Source organism: Vipera berus (assembly GCF_964194415.1).
Source record: "Vipera berus genome assembly, chromosome: 13".
NCBI lineage: Eukaryota > Metazoa > Chordata > Lepidosauria > Squamata > Viperidae > Vipera > Vipera berus.
Window position 1 is genome coordinate 2,323,074 of NC_138216.1, and position 17,847 is coordinate 2,340,920.

The 17,847-nt window shown below is 46.4% G+C and overlaps 3 protein-coding genes across 7 annotated transcripts in view; 1 reads left to right on the forward strand and 2 right to left on the reverse strand.

Annotated features, from left to right (window-relative positions):
- The window catches only part of MAD1L1 (mitotic arrest deficient 1 like 1), a 188,765-nt gene extending 178,892 nt beyond the window's left edge, over positions 1-9,873 (reverse strand). For all 3 annotated transcript variants that reach the window (XM_081337803.1, XM_081337802.1, XM_081337804.1), the window contains exons 1-6: positions 9,421-9,873; positions 7,500-7,662; positions 6,565-6,705; positions 3,541-3,720; positions 1,466-1,590; positions 56-137 (exon numbers count right to left, since the gene is read on the reverse strand). In XM_081337803.1, coding sequence (XP_081193929.1) covers positions 56-137; positions 1,466-1,590; positions 3,541-3,720; positions 6,565-6,705; positions 7,500-7,662; positions 9,421-9,437 — 708 coding nt within the window. In that variant the 5' untranslated portion in view covers positions 9,438-9,873. The remainder of the gene's footprint in view (positions 1-55; positions 138-1,465; positions 1,591-3,540; positions 3,721-6,564; positions 6,706-7,499; positions 7,663-9,420) is intronic.
- Positions 9,874-10,481: 608 nt separating this feature from the next.
- On the reverse strand, positions 10,482-15,920 carry MRM2 (mitochondrial rRNA methyltransferase 2). Of its 2 annotated transcripts, none has more exons than XM_081338028.1 (3): positions 15,885-15,920; positions 14,384-14,673; positions 10,482-11,431 (listed from the first exon to the last, which is right to left on the reverse strand). In XM_081338028.1, exons 2-3 carry the CDS (start codon positions 14,664-14,666, stop codon positions 10,980-10,982), a joined length of 735 nt encoding a protein of 244 aa, XP_081194154.1. In that variant the 5' UTR covers positions 14,667-14,673; positions 15,885-15,920; the 3' UTR covers positions 10,482-10,979. The 2 variants fall into 2 exon arrangements, with proteins under 2 accessions (XP_081194154.1, XP_081194153.1); XM_081338027.1 differs by lacking the exon at positions 15,885-15,920 and adding an exon at positions 15,220-15,329.
- NUDT1 (nudix hydrolase 1) lies at positions 15,316-17,815 on the forward strand. Of its 2 annotated transcripts, none has more exons than XM_081338029.1 (4): positions 15,316-15,404; positions 16,003-16,162; positions 17,153-17,310; positions 17,486-17,815. In XM_081338029.1, exons 2-4 carry the CDS (start codon positions 16,011-16,013, stop codon positions 17,734-17,736), a joined length of 561 nt encoding a protein of 186 aa, XP_081194155.1. In that variant the 5' UTR covers positions 15,316-15,404; positions 16,003-16,010; the 3' UTR covers positions 17,737-17,815. The 2 variants fall into 2 exon arrangements, with proteins under 2 accessions (XP_081194155.1, XP_081194156.1); XM_081338030.1 differs by having other exon boundaries at positions 17,153-17,298.
- The last annotated feature ends 32 nt before the right edge of the window (positions 17,816-17,847 follow it).

Consider the following 17,847-nt stretch of genomic DNA (forward strand, 5'->3'; position numbering starts at 1 on the left):
CGAGCAGGAGAGGGATCTCCAGGCGGTGCAAAGAGGAAGGGAACAGAGGTCTCACCTGAATCTTCTGCTCCTTCTTAGCCATCAGCTCCTCCTTTGCCTGAAGAACTTGGATAAGCTGAGTGGCTTCTTGCCATTTTCTGTGGAAGGTGGAGATAAAATATCGATTTAGCGCGCACACAGCAGGCTTTCCCAAACTCAACAACATGAAGATGAGTGGACCAACGCTTCTCTGATTAGATTTTATATACTGCCCAGATTTACCTTGTAGGGGAGAGGGACGGCATAAAAATTTAATAAATAAATAGGGGTCCAGTTGCAATGTATGGTAGTGAAAGTGGGACCATAAGAAAGGCCGAGCGCCAAAGAATTGAGTCCTTTGAACTCTGGTGCTGGAGAAGACTCCTGTGAGTCCCTTGGACTGCAAGGTGATCCAACCGGTCAGTCCTAGAGGAGATCCACCCTGACTGCTCTTTAGAAGGCCAGATCCTGAAGTGGAAACTCAAATACTTTGGCCACCTAATGAGAAGGAAGGACTCACTGGAGAAGAGCCTAATGCTGGGAAAGGTTGAGGGCAAGAGAAGAAGGGGATGACAGAGAATGAGGTGGCTGGATGGAGTCCCTGAAGCAGGAGGCGTGAGCTTAAAGGGACTCCAGAAGATGGTAGAGGACAGGAAGGCCTGGAGGAACGTTGTCCATGGGGTCGCGATGGGTCGGACATGACTTCGCAGCTAACAACAACAACAACAGGGGTCCTTGATGTTCTTGCAGATGTTTCATGACCCAAACTAGGGAACATCATCATTGCAAACCTCTCCCCACCCCCCGCTCTAGCATTCATGTTTCTTAGCTGGGTCATGAAACGTCTGCAGAAAACAACCAAGCTCAGAGCACCAAGGACCCCACAGTCGTCCTCCTCCTCCTCCTCCTCTCTTCAAGCACTCATAATGTTCCCTAGTTGGGTCATGAAACATCTGTAAGCAAACCACCAAGTCCAGAGGGCACCAAGGTTGATGTCAACCCTAAGCTACAAATATTCTCCATTACTGATAAATAGATGAGTGTCGTCCACGTATGAATACTACTACTAGATATTCCAGCTACACATTTCTTGGTATCTGTGAATTCATCAGCGCTATGTGGAAAGGAACATGCACACGTGGCGCTGAGGTCCTAACTCCCAAAGCAGAATTAAAGCTCGCTTCAGCCGATACCAATTGCAGCTATAAAAACAATAGCTTTTAATGGTCTTTCATGTTCCCTTTACACATCGCAGTCCACTATTATAGACAAAAGGGGACAGGATATTTAAATGTTGGATGTTTCCAAAAAAAAAAAACGTACATATTTTTCAAGGTTCCACTGTTTTCAAGGCTACCTTTGCTGTCGATTACAATCCTTTGATGACATTTTGCTGCTAAAGACTTTAGAATTGAATTCCCCGGACAGCTGTTGTTTGTCTGCTTACTTGTGGAGCACATCCAGCTGTTCGGTCAGCTCTTGGTTTTGGGATTCCCGCTTTTTCATCTCCATCTCCTGATTCATCATGTTCCACTGTGACTCCGATATTTTCCCCTTCAAGACGCTGATGGCCTGAGAGAGAGAGAATTAATTCTGCAGTCAGTCCTTCACTTTCAACAGTTCAGTGACCCTTTGAAGTTGCAACGGCACTGAGAGTGACTTACGACCGCTTCTCACACTTACGACCGCTTCTCACACTTACAACCGTTGCGGCATCCCTATGGTCACAGGATCAAAATTCGGACACTGGGCAACTCACATTTACAACGGTTGCGGTGTCCCCGGGGTCGCGTGATGTACACGTTCACTGTGCTGTCCAAATTGATGCCTTTGCCCCAAGAAATAAATTTCGGATCCAACACTTAAAATGTATCTGGATCCGGACATATTTTTTTTTTAACCCACAGGCACCTGCACTTCCTTCCCTCGGAGGCTCCCTCGACTGTTGTTATTTACTAGAGGAGCTTACAAGAGGCAACGCTCAAAGGCAGCCCACGCCATCTAGAAAGGAGACCATCAAAGGGATGCAAATGGTCCCATCGGCACCCGATGAAATGTTTTCTCCGCGCCCGCAATTTCAAAAGAGCAGCTTGTGTATCTTCTCCCTGCCACGGATAAGCAACGGTAACAGCCTTAAGAGCCGGATAAGCCAATTTTCAAAACTAGATTACAGGCAGGGTAGAAAAAGACGGGAAGCGACCTGCCAGTTTTCCTGTCCCTGTAAAGACAATTTACAGAGTGACATCTTCGGTTCGCTTAGCAATTTCTCTTCCCAATTTCAGGCCTAAATACTACTACTACTACTACTCCTATTATTACTACTACTACTACTACTACTACTATTATTATTATTATTATTATTATTATTATTATTATTATTATTATTATTATTATTAATCCCAGTAGTGATTTAGGCATATTCAATGACTTCACTCTTGCTGAGGAACATACACAACGTGTTACGTACACAACAGAGCTAGCATGGAAGTTCCAAACTGCTCAGAGGGTCCCACTTCGCAACAAGCGTTGAACCAGAGAAGGAATGATGGACTTGGTCCAATGGGAAGGGCTGAAGTTATCATTATGGGTCTATTATTATTTCCTGATAAGGCTACCTATATGGGCCTGTAGCTCTTTCACACAGCTGGTCCTCCTCCAACGCTAAGTCAGGTGGCTGTTAAGATCTGAGTCATACCTGATCTTAAATACCTCTTTGGACAGTGCAGTGGTTCAGCAAATAACTGCATTTGTTAAGGGAATAAGTTTCCCACCCACCCCGTTGACTTTGCTTATGGGGAGCCATCTGGGAAGGTCAAAAACAGCAATCACGTGACCTGGGGATGCTGTGTATTGTAAATAAACAAGTCCTGATTGCCCCAATTCTGGTCACGTGACCGTGGGGAGGCTGCGATGGTCGTAAGTGTGAGGACTGCTCACAAGTCACTTTTTTTCAGCGCCGTTGTGACTTCAAACCGTCGCTGCGGTAACGGCTGCAAGTCAAAAACTACCTGCACAGTACTAATTTTATCTTATCTCTATGCAAACTTTCAAATTATTAACAGAATAACAGAGCTGGAAGGGACCTCGGAGGTCATCTAGTCTAACCTCCTGCTCAAGCAGAAGGCCCTAGACCATTTCAGACAAATGGCTGTCCAGTCTCTTCTTAAAAAACCTCCAGTGTTGGAGCACCCACGACTTCTGAAGGGAAGTCGTTCCGCTGATTAATTGTTCACACTTTCAGGAGATGTCTCTGTTATTTCAAACTGTGAATTATTCTTGGTGTTGCTTCCAAGGATTATCCCTCTAGGATGGCTTAAAGATGCAGCTTGTTAACTTCTGCTGCCCCAGCCTTAAAGCATCAAGAAGATGCTGCCATTCGTTTCGAGGAAAAGAGACGACACAGGTGTCATTTCGTTTACTGTCGCCTAACTCTCGCAAGACAAGTTATCCACAGCATCACCCGCGTGTGCTCCAAAACCACATCAAATACTCTTCCGTAAAAATCAACGGCTCGGCCCTCACTTCATTCGCCTCGCTCAGCTTGGCCTCCTTCTCCTGCAGCTTCTGATTCAGGGTCTCCATGTTCTTCTGGCAGGTCTTGTTGATCTCAAGTTGTTCCTGAAGGGCATTTTTTGCCTCCGTTTCCCTTTCCTGACGCTGCTTGATGCGCTTAAGGAGGTCCTGATTACGATCAGCCTCCCGCTGGAAAAAAGAGGACAAGAGAAGGTTTAGGAGGGAAAAAAATGCTACCTCTCTCCACTGCAAAAGGATTTCAAGTTGCTTGGAAGCTGGAACTTCAGAAGCAGGGTCTACGTACCCTCCAGGAAGGCCTGTCGTAACTTCAAACGGTTGCTAAGCTAGAGTTTGTAAGTCAAGGACTGCCTGTTCTGCATCGTGGAAAGGCTACGTCAATAAATCAGAGACAGCTCTTTTCAATGACAGTAACCTTTGGTGTGCCAATGGGAGAGAATATCTGTAGCTCAGGGTTGGACTGGGGGCTCCTTGGCGCTCTCTGAGCTTGCTGGTTTTCTGGCAGACATTTCATGACCCAACTAGGTAACATCATCAGTGCTAGGATGATGAAACCCCACCCCCTTTTAACAGTGATGATGTTACCTAGTTGGGTCAGGAAACGTCTGCAAAAAACCCCCCAAACCCTACCAAGCTCAGAGAGCATCCCAGAATGATGTGTTATGTTCCAGGTCTTGATCAGTCTGAATTTTGACCTGTCTGAATTTTAAAAACCCGTAAAAATCTTCACTCGAGTCATTTTCAAAGCTTGATTTCAAGCTTTTCATTGACTGCCATTGTCAACCGGTGCTTTTTACATAAAGGCCGTTGTAGTCTCCGGCCAACCTGATCATGGCTTGCTTTGTCATGCAAATTAGCTGCATCTAGCCATTATGTAGTCCGCGGGTTCACCCTTACTACAATCAACTGCTTTTCCATTTTCCATCTAAGCTGCTTTTTTCTCCCCACTGTTCCTTTGATAACATTTGCGCCTAAAGCTTGTTCTTGGGTAAGAGAAAGCCTCCTCTTCCACTTCCCTTTTTAATGTACAATCTTAAACCATTTAGGCCAATTTTCCTTCCATATCTTTCAAAAAAAAAAAGGCTCACGGAACATTGGAGTTTTCGGTTTACCAATGTTCTTATCTCATTTCAAGCTGTTGCTTTTTGCAGTCAAGTAGATTGCATTTCGGCACGAAGTCCCCGTTACCTGAGAGTTTTTGTTTTCCGACTAAAACAAAACTCTGCAAAATAGGAGCAGGAAGGCCTATTAGGGTGTGTTCACCACATCCAGTCATTTATAAAAATGAAAAATAAAGGCAGGATTAAATCAACGGAAAAAAATGTATTTAACTACGTGAAACAGACGTTAGGACTAAAACAAAACTTAGGTAAAGGTAAAGGTTCCCCCGCACACGCGTGCTGGTCGTTTCCGACTCTAGGGGCCGGTGCTCATCTCCGTTTCAAAGCCGAAGAGCCAGCGCTTGTCCGAGGACGTCTCCGTGGTCATGTGGCCGGCATGACTGGACGCCAAAGGCGCACGGAACGCTGTTACCTTCCCACCGTAGTGGTCCCTATTTTTCTACTTGCGTTTTTACGTGCTTTCGCACTGCTAGGTTGGCAGAAGCTGGGACGCGTAACAGGCGCTCACTCTGCTACGCGGCACTCGGGATTCGAGCCGCCAAACTGCCAACCGTCTGATCGACAAGCTCAGCGTCCTAACCCACTGAGCCATACCGCGTCCCTTGGTGAAGTCCAAAACACCCAGGCCCGGTTTCCTTTCCCTTAAAAATCTAGGCTATTTCCCCTCCCCATCTCCATTTCTGAACTCCAAGGCTCTTTCTTCTTTCCTTCCAAGATTCCCATCAGTTGGAGAAAGCTACGGATTGCATGCTAAACAAGGATTATGCAAACTCCTCAACCACCATCCCAAGCACCAGACGGGCACGGGCTGGATTAGAGCCCTTCCATTTTAGGGGTCTGTTCCTCCTTCCCTCCCCCCCTCCCCCCCATAGCAGGATTTTACGGGTTTCTGTGACTGACTTGCCAGCTGGGGAAAGGTTGGAAATAATGGTTGGTTAATCCCCAGAGCCACTTCGATTAAAGTTAGACCTGGAAACCACTCAACCACTTCCATTTGGCGGGGATTTTTCTCCTGACTCGGCTTCGTTCTTGGGAAGCATCTGTGTTTTCGAAGCGTTTTCCAAAACGGAATGCATGCTCGCCGTTTTACTTCTGGGCCGAAACACCAGGCAGAGGCAATCTCGCCGCGGCCGGCTGCCAGTTCAACTCTTTATAGATGCCAGGTGTAACTTGCACCGGATCCTGATTCTGCTTTTTTATCCCAAGGAGGCACGCTGGGCTACCAAGGATGATCTGGTTCCTCCCTCAGCATCTACACAAGGCTGAGAAGGCTAGGAAATGCCGTCTTAAGACGACAGTTAGTCCTCGATTTACGATTTAAGCCCCAAATTTCCGCTGCTAAGTGAGACAGCTGTTAAGTGGATTTTGCCCCATTTTACGACCTTCGTTAAACAAATCGCTGCAGCGGTTGTTAAGTGAATCTGGCTTCCCCGCTGAGTTTGCTTATCGGAAGGTCGCAAAAAGGGGATGGCGTGACTTCGGGACGCTGCAACCGTCGTAAGTACATGCCAGTTGCCAAGCGGTTGAGTTTTGATCATGTGACCCTGGGGATGCTGCAACGGTCGTAAGTGTGAAAAATGGTCCTAGGTCATTTTTTTCAATGCCGTTGTAACTCTGAATGGCCACTAAATGAATGGTTGCAACTCGAGGACTATCTGTGCTCTTATCGTCTTTACTGCTTGAAGACCTGAACTCACAGCTTCAAACCAGACCTCCCGGGTGATGTGAACCAGACTGCTCTGAAGAAACCACCAATAGTTATATACTGGCCTAAATCATAAGCCGTGGACTATAAACCATAGAGACTAAGGTGATAGAACAAGCTACTCAAACAAGCCAGGTTACAAATGCACCAGGGCAGAAGCCCAACCCTTAACGTGGCTCCCCAGCTCACCTCAAATTTGGTGGCACTCAGGCTGGCTGCCTTTTCGAGTTCAATCCGAGCCCTTTTGTGACTTAATTCCATCTGCATTTTCTCCCGTTCCATCTGCAAAAGCCGCGTGCCCGAATGGATTTGCCCAGCCTGCTCTTCCAGCTGATCCGTTGCCGAAGGGGAAAAGAGACCAAGCAGTGATCCCAAGAAGCTGTTGAACAACGCTCACCATGCCTCCATCTCTGGAGGGCGGGAGTGGGGTGGGAGGGCTTGGAGTTAACCTATAGCATTTTACAAGCAAATTCCACCCCCACCCTTCCAGGGGTGGACAATATTCTATCCAGGGATACAGGTACCAACTAGGGCCCCCGCTCCAGGTGGTTTCATTTATTTAGCAAAAAAGCAAAATAAGCTTTGGTAGGGGACATGTCAACTAGTTCAGCTGTTTTTGTTGGTTCACCTCCAGATTAAAACACTCAGGTCCCTCTGGATGTGGACCAAATCACAACTACTTAGTAAATTAATTTATTTACTTAAAACAATTTATATAGCCACCCATCTTATGACCAACTCTGGGCAGCTCCCAATCCAAAGTTAAAACAGCATTAAAAACCACAGTAAAACTGTAAAACTAGCATATTTAAAAACCACAGTGCAGTGTTGAGAATCAATGGGAGGAAGAGGGAAAGAGAGAAGTCTGTAACTGTTATCTGAGCACAGATCCAAGGGTGGCAAACCAGCGGACACTGTACTTACATGTCATAATTTAGTTGGCTAAATTTTTGCTGGCTTTGATTAGATAAGATAATCTTTATTGTCATTTTTTTTTTACTGTGGGCACAACGGCACACATCAAAAATGAAATTTAGTTGCCCGCTCTCAAAGTGAACCGCATACATGACACACACCTAGATGGTTTGTTTGCTGAATGTGACCACTGAGGAGCACTGCCTCACCTTCATCATTTGCTGGTAATGTGTCTGGAGCGAGCCCGGAAGAGGCTGTGGTGCATCTTGGACAGAAGATTCATCCACAGAGAGGGACATGAACTTGTTGTACGACTTCAGGATGGAGAAGACAGTGGTGTTCCCCTCAGCCTCCTCCATCTGCATCTGAGTCCTGCCGAGTATATAATAAATTTTTTTTTTAAAAAAAGACATTTTTCTTCACATGTGTCAAGTTATTACACCTCAAATTTTAGCCCACCAAATAAGTAAATATATATATATTTATTTATTTATTTATTTATTAATATTTGTATACCGCCCTTCTCCCGAAGGACTCAGGGCGGTGTACAGGGCAAGAATAAAACACAAAGCTACAAAAATATATGACTTCTTTGATTAGAGAAAAGACATGGAATGGATTTATTGCTGCCGAGAGAAAAGAATATTTGTAGCTCAGGGTTGAGTCCTACAGCATTGATGATGTTGCCTAGTTGGGTCATGAAACGTCTGCAAGAAAACAACGCAGCTCAGCGAACACCACCTTTATTTGCTGTCTGGAAATCTCTGTTATAGTTTTTGTTTTTTTGAAAGAAAAAAAAATGAACTTTTGATTTGTGGTTCGGATGACAATAGAGAAAAAGAAAGGGGTTTTTATTGTAACCGTAGACTAGAGTAAAAAATCATTTTGCAACCATCCTTGCATTTGCTGGAAAAGAAATCAGAAGCTGGTTCCACTCCTTTATTATTGTCTCTGTGTACACTTTTGTCTCTCCTGTGCAAGTTGTGTTTATGACTTTGCTTGTTTGCCTCTTTTTGCAACACTTGGCTTTTTTCCGTTTCCACTCTCTCTTCACCAGCTTTGGAAGAACAATCACATCACCCAAGTGGAAACAAAAAGATCCCAGTGTTGCAAACAAGAGCAAAACAGAAGCGAAACCATCACACAACCTGCAAGGCAACAGCAATGAAGAGGAAAGTGATCCAGAGCAGGCCGGAGTGAAGGTCCCATCCTGGGAAACCCCCCCCCCCCCCGCTCAGATCTTGACTTCAACCCCATCGTGCCCTGCCTGCACATTGGCCCTCCTAAAGCTTAGGGGTTTTGTAGTACTTTTATTTTCGCATTCCGTTTCCTATGCAAATCCCCATTTCACCCCACGCCAACCCCTGGCTAGCAGATCTTGACTTCAACCCCATCGTGCCCTGCCTGCACATTGGCCCTCCTAAAGCTTAGGGGTTTTGTAGTACTTTTATTTTCGCATTCCGTTTCCTATGCAAATCCCCATTTCACCCCACGCCAACCCCTGGCTAGCAGATCTTGACTTCAACCCCATCGTGCCCTGCCTGCACATTGGCCCTCCTAAAGCTTAGTAGTTTTGTAGTACTTTTATTTTTGCATTCCGTTTCCTATGCAAATCCCCATTTCAACCCACCCCCGGCTAGCAAAATCAAAGCGCAGTAGGATCTCTTCCATCACATCCGTCCCAGTTTATCTCCTCTGCCCAAACTGGTCTCTCTCTTTGTGTGGTTGCGGTTGTGAGTGTGTGTGTGTGTGGGTGGGTGGTGTGTGTGTGTCCGTCCAAGGGGAGGGGGGAGGGTTTGCAAGCAAACTTTGAAGGGAGATTGGGGACTTCCAAGCAGCCGGGAGGTTACACGGTGGGAGGGAGGGCACTCTGCACACGCCCAGGAGCACTCTCGGCACACCAAGCGAGAAAGACGGCGCGAGGGGCGGCGTGAGTCTCGGCCCTCGCTCTCCGGCTCCAGAGGGACCACCCTCACCCACTCGCCCTCCCCGCCATTCGGATCCCGCCGGCGGCGGCGAGACGAGACCCCTCCGCCCCGGTCGCCGCCCGCCCGCCCTCTGCCAATCCGCCCGCCCGGGACCCACGTGACACCCCGGGCCCCGCTCGCTCGCTGGCTCGCGCGCACTCACCCTCCCCACTCGGCCATGGCCAGCTCTGCTCTCCCGCCCTCCCTCCGAGACGCCGCGAGAGTTCCCCGTCCGGCTCTCGCGAGACTTCGCCCCGCCCGCCTCCTCCTCCTCCTCCTCCTCCTCCTCCCTCTCGGCGCCTTCGCTTCCCAGCCGCTTTCGCTGCGGGCCGTAGTGCTCGGAATAGAGGCGCGGCCAGAAATCGAAAGAGGCGCGGCGCGCTCTCCTGGCGGAGGTTGGTACTGTATTTCTCAAAAGAAAAAGGAAAAGAAAAAAAAAGGTCCGTTGCCAGGAAAGACGATATTAAAAACCCACGTCGACGAGTTTTTGTGGTTTTATCATATTTTATATTGGGCAAGAATAGAATAACGGAACTGGAGGGGACCTTGGAGGTCATCTAGTCCAACCCCCTGCCCAAGTAGGAGTCCCTACACGTTTCTGACAGGTGGCTGTCCAGTCTCGATTCTGGAAAGCCTCCGGTGATGAAGTCTTCTTTGAAGCAGATCCTTGTTTTTATATTGTTTTTATACTATTTTTACATTGCTTTATACTTTTTGTTTTTATGCCATTTGTATTGTTTTATACTGCTTTATATATTTACACTATTTGTATTGTTTTACGTTATTGCTCTGCTGTTTTACATTATTTACGTAATGTTTCTGTGTGGTTTTATACTGTTTTATATTGATGCTATGTTGGTTTATGGATTGTGAATAGAATAGAATAGAATAGAATAGAATAGAATAGAATAGAATAGAATAGAATAGAATAGAATAGAATAGAATAGAATAGAATAGAATAGAATAGAATAGAATAGAATAGAATAGAATAGAATAGAATCTGGAAGGGACCTTGAAGGTCTTCTAGTCCAGCCCACTACTCAAGCAGTTGCCCTCAGTTGTTTTAAGATGAGAAGTTTCAATAAATAAATAGTAAATGAATTATCTTTTCCATGCAAGTTTTTGTCAGCAGCTGTTGCTAGAGAGAGGCTGCAGGGGTGTTTATCTGGGAATGAAGTCCTACAACAGTTTCTTTCCGAATGGACACAAGAGAGAGATTGCCTTTTGTCCTATTGGTTATTTATTTATACAACTTATAATTAATACTATATACAAACTTCTCCAGCACTTATGGAATATTTGTAGCTCAGGGGCCCTTGATTCGCTCTACACTTGGTGGTTTTCTTGTAGACGTTTCGTAACCCAGCTAGGAAACATCATCAGTGTCAGAAGGGATTGAGGTTTGCACTGATGATGTTACCTAGTTGGGTCTTGAAACATCTGCAAGAAAACCACCAAACTCAGAGAGCACCAAGGACCCCACAGTCCTCCTTCTCCTTTCTGAAAACCCACTTCTTTCTAGCCTGATGATGTTTCCTAGTTGGGTCATGAAACGTCTGCAAGAAAATCATCCAGCTCAGAGAACACCAAGGACCCCACCTCTCCGGCAGCCTGCAAAATTCCCATCTGCAGCACCCTCCCCCAACAAAAAAATGCAACTATTGCTGCTGCAACCATGTCTGGTACATCAATCCTAAGCGATGCCACACAGAATGCATGGAGCTACTCAAGTTTCTTCTGCTGTACATTTGACACCCCTCGGTATGTTTTTGCTAAGAAAAAAGACTCAGCTGATTCTTTCCTACTCGCTTGAGGCTTTAGGGTCTTCACTTCCCGGAAGTCTTGCAACAGCCGGCTTCGGAGGAGATGGCTCTCCTTGCCATCCCAGAATTTGCACAGCAGGACCCCTCCTGGCTGCAAAATGCCTTGGGCCAGATCCAAAAGGGACAGGCAGAGTTCAATCAATTTTCCATGATCGAATTCCCGGATGCCGGTTGCATTTGGCGCCATGTCGCTTAGGATAATATCTGCTTTTCCTTTTGGGAGAAGAGTTTGGATCTCCTTCTGGGTGCCCAGATCTGTGATATCGGCATGAGGGAGAAAAATTGCTCCTTCCAGAGGGAAAAGGTGAAGAAGATCAACTCCAAGGACAAAGCCAACGGGCTGTTCTGGATCTAGAGGACACAAAGCAATCCGTGTGAAAAAACAACAACATTAAAATACATTCATTGGTCTTTAAAGAAGCCCCAGAGTCTTTGGCTAGACACCACGCTGATTAACTGACCCATAGCTTACTGGAGTAAACTACGCATCAGTTAACCAGTGTTGTGTCTAGCCAAAGACTTCTTAGTGGGGCCTCCAAACTTAGCAACTTTAAGATTTGCGGACTTCAAGGCCCATCATGGCTGCCTGCGGAAATGAGGGAGCTGAAATCCACAAGTCTTAAAGTTGTCAGGTTCGGAGACCTCTGATTTACTCAGTTAGTTCCATTTTCTGGTTTTCTACTGGGTTTCAACTAATTAAATGAGCTGGACCTGCATAAGTCAGTTTGCAGATCATGTCTGGTGTTTGAGGCAAAGAGTATTCAGATTTTTCCTCTGCAGGCGAAGACGGTACATTTCTGAGAACAACTGAAATTTGCGTGTCATTCTATTCACGCCTGGTAATACACTAAGGCAGGGGTCGGCAACCTCGGCTCTTTTATGACTCGTGGACTTCAACTCCCAGAATTCCTGAGCCAGCTATGCTGGCTCAGGAATTCTGGGAGTTGAAGTCCACGAGTCATAAAAGAGCCGAGGTTGCCTACCCCTGCACTAAGGAGAACAGTTAAGAGAGAAAACATTAACAAAACCTGGCTCATTTTGTAACCTTGGTGCCAAATATCAGTCGGTCCACCCAGGTGACCTAGAGTGAAACACGACCTGACAAGCTAATTCTACTCTATTTTGAGGCTACGTTAACAGAATCTTTTCGATCTGAAGGTACACACTTCCCAGCTCCTGTTTTAACTCCCTCCTGATCAATTAGGATGGATCCTTTCTAAGTTTCTTCCTCTGGCTGTTAAGCAACTGGGGGGGCCCTGCCTCTTATCTAATTGTTTCCTACTCAGCATTTCTTCCCATTGTCCCCCAGGGTTAATTTCACATTTCGTTACAATATCAACATTCACAAAAAGATACTTGGGATGCTTAGTCAGAATTTCAGGCAGAAAACCATTTCCCATTTTTCCCCCTTTTTTTTACTGCCAGTAGACTTCATGACCAATACAAGGGCACGTAAATTCTGCCACTTTTTATGAGAACTGAGCACCGAGGACATAAAGATAAAATAGTTCACTAGAGGGTTCTCCTCCAGGAGCTGTTGTTTAATGACATATTGCCTAGGAATCTAGAAATCACAGAATAGCCCGATAGGCAAATTTATGGAGCAAGTGGGTCCAATTGCTTTTAAAGACACCTCAAGTGGACAAGACCAATATGTTTCTAATCCATAGGTCATTGTAACGGTGGACTGAGGGAACTTTAGCCTACGCTATTACCCAGAAGTAATGCTAAGTAATAAATCTTTTTTTAAAGGCTCTACATAAGTGAATTTTTAACAGAAAGCTGTTTCCCAGTTTCTAGAAACTATGAAATACCAGGCAGTAAATGATCTACTTACTGATTGTTCAAGCCGTAAAGTGTGAGTAGGGCAGAACTGGTGTATTCTTCCGAGGGATAATAATACAGACCTCTGTTACTCCCTTACTTATCCCATAAAAGTATTCACTGACCTTCCTGGCTGGGTTTACACACTACATTAAGCTAAGATTTGGTTAGTTATGTGTCTCTGGAGATTCTCAATCATTCAGGTCATGGTTGTCCAAAGGTGCTTTTCCAAATGGAACTGGACTTCCTTGTTTTTTTTCCTTGAAAACATTTCACTTCCCTTCCAAGAAGCCAAATAGAAGGAGCTTCTTGGATGAGAAGCAAAACATTTTCAACCCAAAACCCCCCAAAAGTTCAACTGCCTTTTGAAAAGCACCTTTGGGACTTAGCTATGTGTATTGTACAAGCCATAACTGGATGGTTCACACTTGCACTAAGCCAATTAACCATAGTTTATCAAAAGCAGAGACCCCACTCGAACTAAATAAGCCACCTTATGACTTAGCAAAATCCGTGAACTCTGTCAGTAACACAGCTTCTATCTATCTGCAGACTGGCAAGGAAAATAGGAAAATGACTTTGCATTCCCTATGGGTGGCATTAAAAAAGAAATTACTGAAAGTCACCCACCACCAGCCTCTTAATCAATTCTATCATTTTATTTTTAGCACCTTCCTAACAAGCAGGGTTTTTTTTATGAGCAAGGCTTTCTGTAAGGATCAATAATTCAGAAATCTCCTTCATCAATCACTGTCTTGTACTGTCGTCAAGCCACTCCAGAGTCAGCCAACAGTTACGTTTTCTGCTGTCAGAGCACTTTTGCCTGACATTAATTAATTAAACTGAGGCTTTTCAAGACTGCTCTCACTATCATTTCCCAGAGGGAAAACCCATGATATTAAAATGAAGCCACGGGTAGATAAAAAAAAACGCATATTCAAACGGAGGGAAGAATTTCTCTAGCCACATACTGTCAATACCTGAAAAAACACGGTGTGGCAATATTTATTGGATAGAAGGAGTTTAATATAAACAGGCAGATCTAAAACAACTGCATTTTATGGTACATTATGAAGTCTGAGGCAACCCCCTTCACCACCTCGCCACTCACATAGAGCAGAGGAAGCAGGAATGAAAAAAATGAATTGGAAGAAAAACACATTTACACCTTGGAAATAGTTCTAGCTACTTCCTAACCAAGGCTGCTGTGTTGAGTTACGGTTTGCTCAAAAATGCAATAAAAGAGTTAGGATTTGCAAAAGCAAGCAAGGTCTTAGGCAGTCCCTCTTTCTCCACCCAATCCATATTTCTGCCCTTTATCCCTTGTGGCAAAGAACAATCCATCAGAAGTCATGAGTGAGACGAAAGTTAAAACTACAGAGAGTTCATGTGATCACGATCCCAAACTAACCAAACCACAGTATGGCTGGTTGAGAACAGGTTGAGAACCAGACTCGGTAGCCTTCGGCATCTGCTCACCAGATCCTGTGGCATTGACTCGTTCAACCGCTACCTGAGCCCAAGCTCCGGGGGCCGTCCCGCAATCGAGGACATGCAGCCCAGGCCGAAAGAGGCGATGTTTGTCATCAATCTCCAGCAATTTGAAAGCACTTCGGCAACGATAGTTCCTCTCTTTGGCTCTCTTCACAAATGGATCTCGGAAATGCCTCTCCAGCCAGCGATGCTCTGCCCCTGTTTTGGATTTTAGGTGCTGCCCTGCTGTGTGGATTCTCTGGACCTGAAGTAAAATGGTGGGCAGCATCCTATGTCTGCAAGGGAGAAAAACCAGTGGGATTGCTGAAAACTAGCAACAGCTATGGTATAAACATAGTAAGTTAGGATGGATGGATGAATGGAAGGAAAGAAGGGAGGGAGGGAGGGAGGGAGGAAAGGAGAGGAAGGAAGGAAGGAAGGAAGGAAGGAAGGAAGGAAGGAAGGAAGGAAGGAAGGAAGGAAGGAAATGGCTGTTATCTTCTGGACCAGGGTTTCTCAATCTCAGCAACTTTAAAATGGGTGGCATCAACTCCCAGAATTTCCCAGCCAGCATGCTTCAACATGTACAGCTTTCAACTCCCAGAATCCCCTAGAGTAACGCTCTGGCAGGCGAGAGGAAGAACTGGAACTCAACAACCATCATGAAAAGGCATCTCAGCCCACCCAAGGGAAAGGGGCGTGGGAATCTTGGCAAGCCTAATTCGGGAGACCACACCCCCCCCCCCTCCGCAGCCCCGAGCAAAGGAAGCAGGAATTTGCGGGTGGGGGGGTGAAGAGCCTTTGTTCCTCCCGGAGGTCTAGCTGCATTCGGCCCCACTCACCGGCTCATGGTTTCTCCGGCCACTTCCGGTATTTGGGGGACACTTTTCGCGTGGCACCGAGTCCGACGTCTATAGTCCTCCCCCCGGAAACGCCGCTCCGTCTCCCACGTTCTGTGACCCTGCACGGTTTTTTGCTTGTTTGCTTTTTGTATTTTCGCATCTGAGACGCGCTTCGTTCCTTTCAGGTATGCAAGGAGCGCATTGGGGAGGGTCGCCTCCCTGCAGGGCCCGGGGTCTCCCTCCTCCTCTTCCCCCTATTTTCTTAGCAGGAGGAAGCGAGGAGGAAGAGGAAGAAAGGGAGGGAGAGAGAGAGAGAGAATCCAGGGCTTTGGTAGTAGCTTCGGGGCAGGGGTTTTTTTTGCATAGCAATTGCGCTCTGCCTCTTTCTCTTCATTAGGGGCGATTCGTGGCTGGAACTTAAAAGCGAGGAGTTGGGAGGGAAAACCTTCCATGGAGTCTTGTTAAAGCATGCTGGCTGGGGAATGCTGGGAATTGAAGTCCACCCATTTTTCAGTTGCTGAGATAGAGAAACGGTGGTCCAGGAGAGCCTGGCAATTTCCTTCCCTCCCTTCGCCTCTCCTCCCTTCCTTCCTCTCATTTCATCTCATCTCTCCCCTGCCTTCCTTCCTCGATGCTTGTCTTTTTCCAGTGCTTTGGGCATGTACCTGACCCTCTTGCAAAGCACAGTATCAGCAATCTCAGCCTTCCTCCTCCCCTCTCCAGCTTCCTGCGGGATTTCTGTGGACTTGGCCATTGATGCTTTCCCCTCCCTTCTTGACCTAGGGTGCAGCATGCTGACGACTAAGCTGTACACGCTGGTGCTGGTGATGCAGCCCCAGCGCATCCTGCTGGGCATGAAAAAGCGCGGCTTCGGGGCCGGCCTCTGGAACGGCTTTGGCGGAAAGGTGCAGCTGGGGGAGACGGTGGAGCAGGCAGCAAAAAGGTGGAGGACAACCCACTATCTATGGCAGGGGCCCCCAACCCCCAGAGTTTCATGCACAAGTGCAAATGCCTGCCACTCACACACCCTCCCCATCAGGTGGGGGGAGGGGGAGTGGGACCAAACTGGAAAGGTTGGGAACCGCTGGTCTACGGCCAGTCTTCTCCAATTCTTTGGAAGAGGCTCGTGATTGCAATTTTGGAATTGCGCAACAGGGCCCTGGTAACTTGCTCCGCTTCTAGTTTGTGGGCCACATGGAGTTGGGATGATTCATACTGGATTGAGGGTGTTTTCCTTGCCTTTTGTTCTGACTTCGTTTTAGCTCAATCATCGGCTGAACAGAGGGACTCGCCTAGATGCTATAAAATTGAAAAAATGGTGAAATGACTTCAGGGAATGTTTCGGGCGGCCAGGAATGGGCGCTGAATCACTGTATTTCCTCACCTGGGAGTCATTTCACCCATTATTATTTAGCCTGTGATGAGAAGATGACAAAAAGAGAAGTAAACACACACACGCACAATTCAAATCAAAAGGGAGTCTGCATCCATAGCATCCCTTAAGCTACACGTGCTCCCTGGGCGGTGTCAAAGTATGGGATATCTTAGCCAGTTCAGTTGTCTCAGCTACTTTCACAGTTTTCATTCGGAAATTCAACTCCTGTGGACCTCATCCCATATTGAAAAGGTTCCTAAGGAGGGGGAGGGCATGAGTGCACTAACGTGCTATCATCCCTGTCACATTTTAGGTTTTTCCATTTTGCTCATTTCAATTTGTAATTTTTGTTTGACAAAGAAGGGGGGAAAAGAAGAGGGAGGGAAGGAAAGAAAAAGGAATGCTTCAGATGCTTCCAGTTGGAAGACCAATAGGTCACCTTCACCCTTATCCTGTTGCCATTCCTAAGAAAATGCAGGAATGCAGAAGAGGGAAACACTCTTAACGTGTGAACCAAAATCTCCAGCTTTGCAAACTCTCTCGTTCCCTTACTTTCAGGGAGCTCCAGGAAGAGTGTGGCTTGACCGTGGACACCTTACAGAAAATAGGCCAAATTACCTTTGAATTTGTAGGCAATTTGGAGCTGATGGAGGTCCATATCTTTCGCGCTGACAATTTCCACGGAGACCCCACCGAAAGTGACGGTAGGAAAGTGGGTGAGAGTGAGCAGAAATAGGGAAGTGTGCAAGGGAGAGGGAGGGAGGGAGGGAGGGAGGGAGACATGATCACCATTTGTGATCTTCCAGCTGGCTTGCTTAACAACAGAGATTTCAGCCCCGATTGTGGTTAGAGGTCTAGGACTACCTGTACCATGTTTCTCTCCCATTGCAGAAATGCGCCCTCAGTGGTTTGACGTGGACCAGATACCTTTCAAGGAGATGTGGCCGGATGATATATATTGGTTTCCTCTTCTGCTCCGCAAGAAATATTTCCTGGGTTATTTTAAGTTTCAGGGGCAGAAGACTATCTTAGAATATACTCTGAAGGAGGTGGAGAAGATGCAGGAGGAAACACAAGAAAGAGTTCCTGACGGAGACATAAGGGGCATCGCGGCGGGCAAGGAACCACCACCGGCCCTGTAGCAAAATGACCCTTCTGCCAAACTCATTCACGGTTGACTTTTCTAGGAGAAAAAACACCTCCTCAAAACTACTTTTTCGTGTACAGAATGTGTTCTGTGACCAAAGGATACT

Excerpts from the sequence above, each read along its gene's own strand:
- MRM2 (XM_081338027.1), bottom strand. Across the intron at positions 11,432-14,383 it reads AGTCAATGCCACAGGATCTG|ATCCAGAACAGCCCGTTGGC; the intron begins GTGAGCAGATGC and ends TGTGTCCTCTAG.
- NUDT1 (XM_081338029.1), top strand. The coding sequence starts at position 16,011 with ATGCTGACGACTAAGCTGTACACGCTGGTGCTGGTGATGCAGCCCCAG. Across the intron at positions 16,163-17,152 it reads GTGGAGCAGGCAGCAAAAAG|GGAGCTCCAGGAAGAGTGTG; the intron begins GTGGAGGACAAC and ends CCTTACTTTCAG. Across the intron at positions 17,311-17,485 it reads AAGTGACGGTAGGAAAGTGG|AAATGCGCCCTCAGTGGTTT; the intron begins GTGAGAGTGAGC and ends CTCCCATTGCAG.